Consider the following 13,591-nt stretch of genomic DNA (forward strand, 5'->3'; position numbering starts at 1 on the left):
ATGGAGGATCTGCTTAAAGCCTTGCTGCAAGCTACAGCGGCTCAGCAGGAGGCCAACCGACAGCAGCAGGTGGCAATGGAGGAAAATTGGAGACTACAGCGTCAGGATAGAGAGGCCTTAGCAGAAGTGGTGCAGAGACTTGCAGCTCGGGTTGGAGATGTGGCCGTCAGTGCTCCAACCAGCTCTAGTTCTATACGAGCCAGTCACTTCCTGCAGAAAATGACAGAGGCTGATGATGTGGAGGCCTATCTGACCACGTTTGAAAGGACTGCCGAGCGTGAGAACTGGCCGAAAGCACAGTGGGCCAGTCTGCTGGCACCTTTCCTGTCAGGTGAGCCCCAAAAAGCTTACTTTGATTTAAGCCCTGCTGAGGCTCGAGACTATGATAAACTAAAGACTGAGATCCTGACCCGCCTGGGAGTCACGCTGTCAGTACGAGCACAACGGGTGCACCGTTGGCTGTACGCCATGGAGAAGCCTCCGCGCTCCCAGATGCACGACCTTATTCAGCTAACAAAAAAATGGCTGCAGCCAGAGATATTAACTGGTCCCCAGATGGTGGAAAGAGTCGTCATGGACCGCTACTTGAGATCTTTGCCCCTGGTCCTGCGCAAGTGGGTGAGCCATGGAAACCCGGGTACTGCTGACCAATTAGTGGACATGGTAGAGAGGTATTTGGCAGCAGAGGAACTACTGATGACCACCCAGCAACCCATAGATCCTCGACAGCGCCCTTCAGTAAAGACTGGTAAGACTGTTCCGTGGGAAAACGTTGCTGGGCGGTTAAGAGAACGCAAGGCTGGAGAGACTGTAAACACTGGCCCTGGAAACAGGCCAATGGGGCTAGAACGGTCTATGCTGCCCAAATGGGTTGATAATCGTGTGGTTAAATGTTTTAGGTGTGGTATGCCAGGTCATGTTATTGCCAATTGCCCAGTCACGCAAGAACCCATGCAATGTGATGCTGCCTTTGAATGTCGCAGAATGTCTTTCTTTGCTAGGTTAGCCTGTACTGTGGTACCTTCACCTGAGCTGGAAAAACAAATGTGTGATGTGTTCTTAGAAGGTAACCGGGTAGAGGCCTTGCTAGATTCAGGAAGTTTAGTTACCCTCGTGAAAGCTGGGTTAGTGAACCCCTTAAAGGTCCAGCAAATACCTATTGGGGTAACTTGCATACATGGGGATACCCAATATTATGCCACTGCTGAGGTGAATATAGAAACTTGTTGTGGGTCAGCAATGGTTAAAGTGGGACTGGTCCCTACCTTGGTGCATGAGGCCATAATAGGGAGGGATTTTCCTCATTTTTGGAAACTGTGGGAATCACGGTTATCAACAGATGTGAGAAGTAAAAAGCCAGTTGATAATACCGGTGATTTTTTGGATGTACGTGGGTCTTCGGAACTTTCTGGCCCTTTGCCTTTTGCTAGTTTGGCTGGGGAAGTGACAGATGGGGAGTCCAGTGAGGACCCTCTTGCCGGGAACAGAGACATAGTAGTTAGAACTGAAAGCGTGCCTGACCTGGAGGTAAAGAAGGATCTGTTTGCGTCTGAACAGTTAAAGGATCCTACCTTAATAAAGGCTAGAGAGAATGTTAAGATTGTTAATGGGGAACCTGTGGTACCAGGTGACAGGGTTACGTATCCCCACATGGCCATCTGTAATGAGCTCTTGTACCACATTGTCAAAAGGGGTGAGGATGTGGTGGAACAGCTGGTAGTTCCCCAGCCTTATCGGAGAACGGTACTAGATTTAGCTCATAGTCACGTTACCGCAGGACATTTAGGGGCAGAAAAAACCACTGAAAGAGTTTTACAAAGGTTCTTTTGGCCAGGGGTTTATAAAGAAGTGTCTGAATATTGTTCTTCCTGTCCTGAATGCCAGTATCATGCCCCTAGACCCCATTTCAGGAGCCCACTAGTTCCCATGCCTATTATAGAGGTCCCGTTTGACAGAATAGCCATGGATCTCGTGGGGCCCTTGTTAAAGTCTGCTCGGGGCCATCAGTATATCCTGGTAATTATGGACTATGCCACTCGATATCCTGAGGCTGTCCCTTTACGCACTATCACAACCAAGGCGATAGCTAGGGAGCTGGTGCAGGTATTTAGTAGAGTGGGAATACCAAAAGAAATTTTGACTGACCAAGGTACTCCATTTATGTCAAGGATCATGAAAGAATTGTGCAAGTTATTTAAGGTCACTCACCTCAGGACGTCCATCTACCATCCCCAAACTGACGGGTTGGTGGAAAGGTTTAATAAAACATTAAAAAGTATGTTAAAAAAGGTTGTTGAGAGAGATGGGAAAAACTGGGATTGTTTGTTGCCCTACTTGTTAATGGCCATCAGAGAAGTTCCTCAGTCCTCTACGGGGTTTTCTCCATTTGATTTGTTGTATGGTAGACACCCCAGAGGGCTGTTGGATGTTGCCAAAGAGACGTGGGAAGGACAGCCCACTCCTTATAGAAGCGTTATTGAGCATGTAACACAAATGCAGGATAGGATTGCAGCCGTGGTACCTGTTGTCAGAGAGCACATGGAACAGGCCCAAAGTGCTCAACAGAGGGTCTATAACCGGAGTGCCAAGATACGGGAATTTGCTCCTGGAGATAGAGTTCTTGTTTTGGTACCCACTGTGGAAAGCAAATTCCTAGCTAAATGGCAGGGTCCATTTGAGATTAGGGAAAAAGTGAATGAGGTTAATTACAAAGTATACCAGCCGGGAAAGAGAAAACCCGAACAGATCTACCATGTTAACTTAATCAAACCCTGGAAAGATAGGTTGTCTCTGTCAGCGGAGCCTTGCCCTTCGGTGTCTTCACCCCGGTTGCTTCCCGCAGTGAAGGTGTCAGAGACATTATCAGCTGATCAGAACAATCAGGTTAAAGAATTTCTCATCCAAAATAGGGAGGTATTTTCAGAGCTGCCTGGCCGAACGACCATAATAAAACATGACATTGTCACAGAACCAGGGGTCAGGGTTCATTTAAAGCCATATAGGATTCCTGAAGCTCAGCGAGAAGCTATTTCTAAGGAAGTTAAAACCATGTTAGAACTTGGAGTCATAGAGGAGTCTAACAGTGAGTGGTCCAGTCCCATAGTGCTCATCCCGAAGCCCGACGGTAGCATACGCTTCTGTAATGACTTTCGTAAGTTAAATGAGGTGTCCAAGTTTGACGCATACCCCATGCCCCGTGTGGATGAGCTTGTAGAAAGGCTGGGAACAGCCAGGTTTCTCACCACATTGGACCTGACCAAAGGTTACTGGCAAATACCTTTATCTGATAGCGCCAAAGAAAAAACAGCCTTTTCGGTTCCGGAGGGGCTGTACCAGTATAAGATGTTACCCTTTGGGTTGCATGGGGCTCCAGCAACCTTTCAACGGGCGATGGATAAAATTTTGAGGCCCCATAGAAAATATGCAGCTGCCTATTTGGATGATGTGGTAATTCACAGTACAGACTGGGGGTCACATTTGGTTAAAGTACAAGCAGTACTGGACTCAATCAGAGAGGCAGGGTTAACTGCTAACCCAAAGAAGTGCTGCCTCGCAATGGAGGAGGTCAAATACTTGGGCTTCACCATAGGCAGAGGTCTGATTAGGCCCCAATTGAATAAAGTTGATGCTATTCAAAACTGGCCTCGTCCAGTGAATAAAAAACAGGTAAGGGCTTTTTTGGGAATTACTGGGTACTATAGACGGTTTATTCCTAATTTTGCGACCACAGCGGTGCCGTTGTCAGACCTTACCAAAGGGAAGCAGTCAAATGTGGTGAAATGGAACCCTGATGCAGAAAAGGCGTTCCAAGCGTTAAAAGTGGCTTTGTGTTCACAACCGGTGTTGATAACACCAGATTTTTCAAAAGAATTTGTGGTACAGACAGATGCCTCAGAGGTAGGGATAGGTGCTGTGCTGTCCCAAACCAGAGATGGGGACGAACACCCTATCATTTATTTGAGTAGGAAACTCAATGAGCATGAAAAAAGGTATGCCATTGTGGAAAAGGAGGCTTTGGCCATTAAGTGGGCACTAGATACCTTGAGATATTACCTCTTGGGTAGACAATTCAGACTAGTGACAGAGCATGCCCCTTTAAAATGGATGTATGTAAATAGAGGCAAGAATGCTCGTGTAACTAGATGGTTTCTAGCGTTGCAGGACTTTAAGTTTACTGTCGAACATAGACCGGGAACACAATTGGCCAACGCAGATGCATTGTCTCGCATCTTCTGTTTGGGGGCTACAAGTGTTCCGGCCCCTAGGTCGAAACAGGGGAGGGGGATATGTGACAAGAACACTGGGATAGTGTTTGAGGGCAGGTATATTTGTCCCAGGTTCTTGTCTTACATGTTTTAGAAAATGTTAACTTCTAGGAAAAATGCTTTTTGTTTTGTCTGAACCTTTTCAGTTTGCTGTAAAAACTGGGTAAAGGCTCTGAGAGAGAGATAAGGCGAGTTCTAGACATTGGGCCCAGTTCGGGTCTTTGGCCTCACAGAGGGCTAATCAGGGTTTCAGCTGTGTAAGAGTGATATAGTGCTTCTAACCTGATTAGTATGGGCAGACTGCCTGGGAAGGCTGCAGGATCTGTGTGTGAGAGACACGCTTTCTGATGCAAGTAAGCTATACAGTATGTACTGAAGAACTCTGTGTTTTGTTTAGTGACAGTTAGGAACATCTTATGTTTAGTTAGTGCCGGACAGGCAAGGTAATTTTATTTTGGGGTTTGTTTTATTTTCTGTTTCAATAAAACTGGCCGGGGTCAGTTGTACCAGAAACTGGACTTGTGTTGTTCCTCAGCTGCTGCGTGCTGCCATATTCCCCAGGAAAAGGCACCTTGCACCCCTACAGTGTTACAATACACACACATATATATATATATATATATATATATATATATATATATATATATACACACACACACACACACACACACACACACACATACAGGTTGAGTATCCCATATCCAAATATTCCGAAATACAGACTATTCCGAAATATGGATTTTTTGAGTGAGATAGTGAAACCTTTGTTTTCTGATGGCTCAATGTACACAAACTTTGTTTAATACACAAAGTTATTAAAAATATTGGCTAAAATTACCGACAGGCTGTGTGTATGAGGTGTATATGAAACATAAATGTATTCTGTGCTGAGACTTGGGTCCCATCGCCATGATATCTCATTATGGTATGCAATTATTCCAAAATACAGAAAAATCCGATATCCAAAATACTTCTGGTCCCAATCATTTTGGATAAGGGATACTCAACCTGTATATAGTATATGTATGTATGTATGTATTTATATATATATATATATATATATAAATATATATATATGTATGTATGTATGTATGTATATAGATTTATGTATGCATATATGGGGCAACGTCATCTGCAGCTTTCAAAATCAAGAGCTGCAAGTATCGGTACAGTCAGTGCCGCTGACCATTCATACACTGCCCAGCACATCGGTACGCTATCTTATAGATAGCAGCGCCAATAATGACAGGTGAGCACTCTCCCTCCCCATAACGCACAATCATACATCTACCCCTCAGTCGTACACGGATATACAAGTGTCATGTGTCAAATGAATCAGCACAGTCTCCTTGTACGTCGCATGGCGCTGTGGTTAAAATGCATTTTCAGCAAAAAAAGACGCCCATCGCTAGAATATTGGGGGTCATTCCGAGTTGATCGCTAGCTGCATTTGTTTGCAGCGCAGCGATCAGGCTAAAAAACAGCAGTTCTGCGCATGCGGCGCACGCGCGACCCACGGGCACAACAAACGATGCAGTTTTGCACAGGGTCTAGCGATGCATTTCAGTCGCACTGGTTGCCGCAGAGTGATTGACATGAAGTGGGCGTTTCTGGGTGGCAACTGACTGTTTTCAGGGAGTGTCAGGAAAAACGCAGGCGTGACTGGGCGAACGCTGCGTGGGTGTGTGACGTCAAATCCGGAACTGAATAGTCTGAAGTGATCGCAAGTGCACAGTAGGTTTTGAGCTACTTTGAAATTACCCCAAAAATTTTTTGCAGGCGCTCTGCGATACAACCATTCGCACTTCTGCTAAGCTAAAATACACTCCCAGTGGGCGGCAGCATAGTGTTTGCACGGCTGCTAAAAACTGCTAGTGAGCGATCAACTCGGAATGACTCCCTTTGTCACGTGACCTGGCGTGCCAAGAGGGGTTGTTTGGCATGAGTGCAGCAGAGATGTATGAGGACACATCTGAAGGATCAGGTGGCACGCCTACAGTCTCAGAGACTCCACAAAGCTGCTGCGGGCACCGGCATAGATGTGTATGAAAGCGGCGCAGCGGAAGGCTTTCATAGCCCTCCCTGCGCCGCATACTCTGAGCCCCGGAGCCTCCTCTGCGCGTGATGTCACAGAAGTGCCTCCCCGCCACAGCGACGCCCAGAACCCCAAAGGCCCTGACTGGGCTGCCGGCCTTGAAGCCCCGATCTGGCTAATGTAACGGATAGAGTGGGTGATATCCCAGAGGGTAATGTCTGGACGCAGAATGTAAAAGGTGACAGTGCTGTGCAGTGCAGTGGGTGTGCAGTGTCACTGACACTGCACAGCACTCTGACCTTTTACATTGATTCAGTGAGTCAGTCAGTTCTGCCAGCCAGTCACTACTGTTAGCGCCGGTGTCCCAACGCGCCGCATTACAGGGAAGTAGACGCAATAAATAAACTACAGCTCCCAGCAGCCCTTAGCACCAGAGCATTCCGGCCCTTAGGGCTGCTGGGAGCTGTAGTTTATTGAGTGCATCTTCTACCCTGTAATGCGGCGCGTTGGGACACCGGCGCTAACAATAGTGACTGGCTGCTGTGCGAGTCTCCGGGAGAGCCACTGCCAAAGGGAGGACAGCAGCTTAGCTGCTTCCAGGAGGAGAAGCAGGATAAGCATTACTCACCCCTCCCCCACTCACAGTACCTCCGTGCCCCATCCGCGGCACCCCCACACCCCCTCCTCCACCACCTGCGGTGGCTCTGGACCCCGTCCCCCACCCGCAGCACCTCCGCACCTGCCCCTCCCCACCCGTGGCACCACCACACCCGCCCCTTTCTCACCCGTGGCACCCCCGCAACCTCCCCTCCCCCATCCACGTCTCCCCTGCACCCGCCACTTAGCCACCCTACTAGGTGATTCATCGAGCCCTGCGTGTGCTGTCCACACCGTTGCAAGGGGCTACGGCCTCTTAACCATTGCACGCCCTTTGTCCGTGCAATATTTAACCACTCACACAATTATGATTGGAGGTAATACTCCATATAATAAAAATATTGCACGCCACAAGGGCAAGCAAGGGTTAAGGGGGCGTAGTCCCTTATGATGGTGTGAAGAGTGCCCATAGGGTAAGATGAATCACCAAGTGTGTGTATATTATATATATATATATATATATATACATACAAACAACTATAGAAAACCACAGCACTCGCCACCCCAGAAGCGGGGTGCAATATCTGCACTCACCACTCATAGGGTGGGGTGCATGCAGCCCATGGCCACCTACCCAAATATATACAAACAGAAAGTTCAGCACTCACCATAGCAAGCTCACTATATATATATATATATATATATATATATATATATATATATATATATATATATATATATATATATATATATATAATCTATTTATCTCATACACACATAAATGTATCAATTGGTACAAAGAATATGTCTGTGATTTAACTATACAAATTCTTTGATGGGGATAAAAGTTGCAGGCAGGGCTGTAACTAGGGGTGCACGAGATGTGCTCTCCCGCAGGACCTCGGGGGCAGGCAGGCTGTGGAGCTACCCAGAGCTTTTGGCCCCGGCCGCAACGCCCTTCTAGAGCGCCGGCTGCTAAGCTCCATTAGATGCTGTATGCTGACAGAGGAACATGAGATGAGCAGCTGAATTACGGATAGACTGAAGTAGGGAGAGGAGAGTGCGAGAGAAGCCAGAAAAGGTGGCATCAGGTGTGAAGCAGCACATACTGTACATCTCAACATTCCACTTTGTTTGGAATTGGGACAGGAAGAGTCCACTTCATATGGGGCTGTGGCCACATCGAGAGTGGCAGGTCTAGGAGTCAGATTTTTAAATGATTGCAGGTGCTTGTGTTAGCCCATCATACTCACACAACTGAGACAATAGCATGCAGAGACGGGTAGTGGGCACAGCCGCACCCACAGAGCTGGCACCTGCTCACCACTGTACTCATCTCGCGATCATTTCCCGGAGGTATATCCAGATGACCTGCTTGAGGCTACATGTAAGGCCACCAATTCCATCATTCTGAAAAAATGTCCCCCTACAATGTAAATATTAATGAATGTAATCTTATCAGGGTGTAAGTCACCCTGAGCTGCTCTCTACTTATGTTGTGTCATCAGTAGTCACCCCATTCATTCTGTGTGTAACACAGGGCAGCAGCTGTCTCTCAATAGGTCATTTATTCCATAGGAGACATTTATTAAACCTTTTAAATAGTGGACAACCAATTAGCTTCTAGCCGGCATCTATCTAATACATTGTCACGATCTGGGTAATTTCTCATCTGTATTTACCTTCCAAATGCCTCCTGAGACTGTCCCAGCGTTCCAGGTCTGGATTCCATCTGCACTGTCTGCATGCAGCACGCTGCATCCCATTGCCTCAAGTCTCTTCATTGTGATTCTGGCAGCATCATGGTTAAAACTCACATGCAAGTTACAAACAGTCTTTCCCTCCAAATTCAAACATGGGCGCAGCCATGTTTGTTTACATCACATGTTACTTTTCAGCCTATCAGCTGCACTCTGGTCTCTGCCTGATTATCCAGTAGCTGCACTCTGGTCTCTGCTTAATTGCCCAGCCAATACCTGCTTCCCAGCTGGTATAAATATCCTGCATTAAGGCTGCTTAGGTGTCAGTGCTTCGGTTGTCAAACCCAGTGATACAAGTCTCTCCTGCCTGTGGTTGTTCAGCTTTTGTTCCAGCTCCTGAGTTCAGCTCCACTAGAGACCCGCACCTGCTACCATCTTGCGGTGCAGCCTGACTCTGCAGTGTCCCAGCATTGCATCCTGTGACCGGCAGTTACCCGACACCGGCTTCCAGCGGTGCTCTGCCCTGCCAGTCACCATCGGTGTTCCGCCATCGCTCTCCAGTCACCATCGGTGTTCCGCCATCGCTCTCCAGTCACCATCGGTGTTCCGCCATCGATCTCCAGTCATCATCGGTGTTCCGCCATCGATCGTTAGCTTCATTGGTGTTCCTACATCATCTCACAGTCCACCATCGGTGCTCCTATCCGCTAAACCTCACTTCATCCGTGAGTTCCGTAGCACCCTCACCACCTGGGCTGGTTCCACCCGGCATCCCTGGCAGTTCACAAGTACTCACCTCATTCAGCATTCCACCAGCATCTCCAGCTTCCAGTGTGTCATCTGCTGGTCAGTTATTACTCATACCATCTATACAGCGGTTGGCTGTTGGTTCCCTGGACTATTCCATTTCCAGGTCTTCCAAGACTTTACTGAGTACCACTGTCTTCCGTGAACTGTCAATGTGCAAAGTGAACTGTGTTCAATAAAACATTTTAAACTTTTACAAAGTTGTCTTGGTCACGCCTTCGGGCATCTGTGCTAAAGGTTCACGTACACCTCAGCCCCTACAACTGAGGCTTCCCCTGGTCAGCACCAGCCCCCAGTTGTGACATACATTCTATAAGCTGATTGGTTACTATGGGCACTGGCTGAGGTGAGCTGACACAACCACTGCCATAATGTAATACCCCTGTCACATCCACATCCTGGCAATTCTCCCTGTGTGCCGCCATACATTCTGGTAGAGTGGGACACCTGGGCCATGAACAGGCACCTCCAGTGCTTAGCACATTTATTGCAGTAATGGTAACACTGTCCTGATAATTATCTTCATGCTTCCGCATTGTATCTTCCAGCCCACAGGTTTGTGAGCGACGATGAATATCTGGAGATCACGGGAATCACACGGAAACAGTCCGGACAATATGAATGCAGCGCTAGCAACGAGGTGTCGGCCCCCGTGGTCCGCCGTGTTACAGTCACAGTCAACTGTAAGTGTCCCCTATGTCACTGTGTCTTGTTGGATGGGTTACAGCATGGGTCTTCAACCTGCGGCCCTCCAGCTGCTGTAAAACTACACATCCCAGCATGCCCTGCCACAGTTTCGCTACTAAGGCATGCTAAAACTGAGGCAGGACATGCTGGGATGTGTAGTTCCACAGCAGCTGAAGGGCCGCAGGTTAAAGACCCATGGGTTTCACAGCATGGAGAAGGCACAGGAAGATCCAAATGTTTATCTCCATATAAATGCTAAGAAAAAAAAACCACAATCAGCCGTAGCTATAAAGAAAGGGATTTCCTTAGCGGGGCCGCTCCACCAGGAGAACCGCCGTCTTTATCCCCTGCGGATAACTGCGTTTCTCTGAGTATCAAGCATTCCTTTCCTGGGAGCACCTCCGCGCCCCTCTGTCCGCTACTCCGACCATCACTTCGTTGATTCCTGCTCCTCCCCCCATGCCTGCTACGGTATCTGGATGATAGATAGACAGTGTCTAGTTAGACAGTCAATAGATAGACACCACATGTTAGACAGACATTAGGTCGACAGGGTCAAAAGGTCGACATGAAATTGATCGACATATAAAAGGTAGACAAAGGTTTTTTTTTAAATAAAATGTTAAGTTTTTTTGACTTTTTCATACCTTCTCTATCGATGTCGACAGAGTTGGTTATAAACCTTGGGGCGAGCCATCAAGCCCGAAGCATGGCGAGGGAAGCGAACCCCCTGCGAGGGGATGTCTTTCTACAATTGGAGGTCCCAGATGACAAAACTATCCACAGAAACCACAAAAATGCAGAAAAAAAGGCGTCTACTTATTTTATGTTGACCTTTTGACTGTCTAACATGTGGTGTCTTTCTGCTGACTGTCTAACTCAGGGTTGGGAACCTTTGGCTCTTCAGCTGTTAAACTACACATACCAGCATGCCCTGCTACAGTTTTGCTACTTGGTCATGCTAAAACTGTTGCAAGGCATGCTGGGATGTTAGTTCAACAACAGCTGGAGGGCCGCAGGTTCCCCACCCCTGGTGTAACTAGACACTATCTAATATACCACGCCCGCCTGTTACGCTCTGTCTACTACATCTCCGTCTAGCCCCCTGCTCCCTTACTTGCCCCGTTTCTGGTTGCCGGCGGGATCCTCCTCTTCTGCGGCGCTAGGTCTGTCCCGTCTCCCTCTCAGTAATAGGAGCAGCCATTGGACGGTTGGCACGTGCCTCAGCTCCCACTGTGCATGCAAGTTGGAGACTGGACAGACCATAGTAAATTATCATATAGATATGATCACCATCCCTACAGCCTATTACTGGCACCTGCTGGCGGCAAATAGGACAACTCCCCTGATCCCTACTTTTATGTGCATCTTTACCCTCACAATACATAACTCATGTGGTTAGTAAGACCATGGTAGTTCCCACAGCTGGAAAGAGACGCAAAGAACTCGAGACCAAAGCAGTATAAACATGTACACCACAAAACAAACAATTACTCAATGACCCAACCACCTGTGATCGAGACCAAAAGGTCGACATAGACAAAATGTCGACATGGACAAAAGGTCAAAGGTCGACATGAGTTCTTTTTTTAATTTTTTTTTTTTTTTTTTACTTTTTCATACTTTACAATCCACGTGGACTACAATTGGGAACGGTAACCTGTGCTGAGCGCAGCGGTAGAGGAGCGAGGCACCTTGCCCGGAGCATGGCGAGCAAAGCGAGCCATGTGAGGGGACGCGGTACACTAATTGAGGTTCCCCGTCACTCTACGAAGAAAACAACACCAAAAACAACATAAAAAACTCATGTTGACCTTTTGTCCATGTTGACCTAAGGTGTGTCAACCTTTTTGGTGTTGACCTGGAGTCCCATACCCCAGTATGACATGTGACATTACTACACAACGCCTGATGGTACTACTACAACGTTATGATATGTGGCATTACTACACAACGCCTGATAGTGAGAGTACTACAACAGTATGACATGTAGCATTACTACACAACACCTGATGGTGAGACTACGACAGTGTAACGGTATGACCTGTAGCATTACTACACAACGCCTGATGGTGAGACTACTACAACGGTATGACATGTAGCATTAGTACACAATGCCTGATAGTGCTACTGCAATGGTATGACGCGTGGCATTACTACACAATGCCTGATAATGAGACTACTACAGTGTAACGGTATGATGTAGCATTACTACACAACACCTTATGGTGAGAGTACTATAACGGTATGACATGTAGCATTACTACACAATGCTTAATGATGAGACTACTACAGTGTAATGGTATGACGCGTGACATTACTACACAACACCTGATGGTGAGACTTCTACAACGGTTTGACCTGTAGCATTACTACACAACGCCTGATGGTGAGACTACTACCGTTTAACGGTATGACCTGTAGCAGTACTACATAACAACTCATGGTGATACTACTACAACGGTACAGTATAACATGTGACATTACCATACAACACCTGATGGTACTACTACAACGGTATGACATGTAGCATTACTACACAACAGCTGATGGTGAGAGTACTACAACGGTGTGACATTACTATACAACACCTGATGGTACTACTACAATGGTATGACATGTAGCATTACTACACAATGCCTGATAATGAGATTACTACAGTGTAACGGTATGACCTGTAGCATTACTACACATCACCTCATGGTGATACTACTACAACGGTACAGTATGACATGTGGCATTACTACACAACACCTCATGGTGAGTGTACTACAGTGTAACGGTATGACATGTGGCATTATTACACAACACCTGATGGTACTACTACAATGTTATGACATGTGGCATTTACTACACAACACCTGATGGTGAGAGTACTACAACGGTATGATATGTAGCATTACTACACAACACCTGATGGTGAGAGTACTACAACGGTATGATATGTAGCATTACTACACAACACCTGATGGTGAGAGTACTACAACGGTATGATATGTAGCATTACTACACAACACCTGATGGTGAGAGTACTACAACGGTATGATATGTAGCATTACTACACAACACCTGATGGTGAGAGTACTACAACGGTATGATATGTAGCATTACTACACAACACCTGATGGTGAGACTACGACAGTGTAACGGTATGACCTGTAGCATTACTACACAACACCTGATGGTGAGAGTACTACAACGGTATGATAGGTAGCATTACTACACAACACCTGATGATACTACTACAACGTTATGACATGTGGCATTACTACACAACACCTGATGGTGAGACATTACATCTCTGTATTCGGTGATATATGACATTTCATGCTGTGACTACATCAGCTAATATGGTCACTACACTCTGAACATATTGTAGTGACGGGATCGCCAAGGGTGATACATTTGGATGTATTGATACATTTGGATGGTATTTAACTTCTCATTTTTGCAGATAGCGGCGATAAGAAATGATAGTTATTGGGCCTAACCTCAAATAG

The 13,591-nt window shown here is 46.7% G+C and overlaps 2 protein-coding genes across 6 annotated transcripts in view; one reads left to right on the top strand and one right to left on the bottom strand.

The window, feature by feature from the left end:
- OPCML (opioid binding protein/cell adhesion molecule like) overlaps positions 1-13,591 on the top strand; it is a 994,952-nt gene that overhangs the window by 971,782 nt on the left and 9,579 nt on the right. For all 5 annotated transcript variants that reach the window (XM_063943620.1, XM_063943621.1, XM_063943623.1 and 2 more), the window contains one exon: positions 9,953-10,087. In XM_063943620.1, the coding sequence (XP_063799690.1) occupies positions 9,953-10,087 (135 nt within the window). The remainder of the gene's footprint in view (positions 1-9,952; positions 10,088-13,591) is intronic.
- Positions 1-13,591, bottom strand: part of NTM (neurotrimin) — a 1,318,058-nt gene that overhangs the window by 78,485 nt on the left and 1,225,982 nt on the right. The gene's annotated exons all lie outside the window — the stretch shown is intronic.

Source organism: Pseudophryne corroboree, chromosome 10, assembly GCF_028390025.1.
Source record: "Pseudophryne corroboree isolate aPseCor3 chromosome 10, aPseCor3.hap2, whole genome shotgun sequence".
NCBI classification, from domain to species: domain Eukaryota; kingdom Metazoa; phylum Chordata; class Amphibia; order Anura; family Myobatrachidae; genus Pseudophryne; species Pseudophryne corroboree.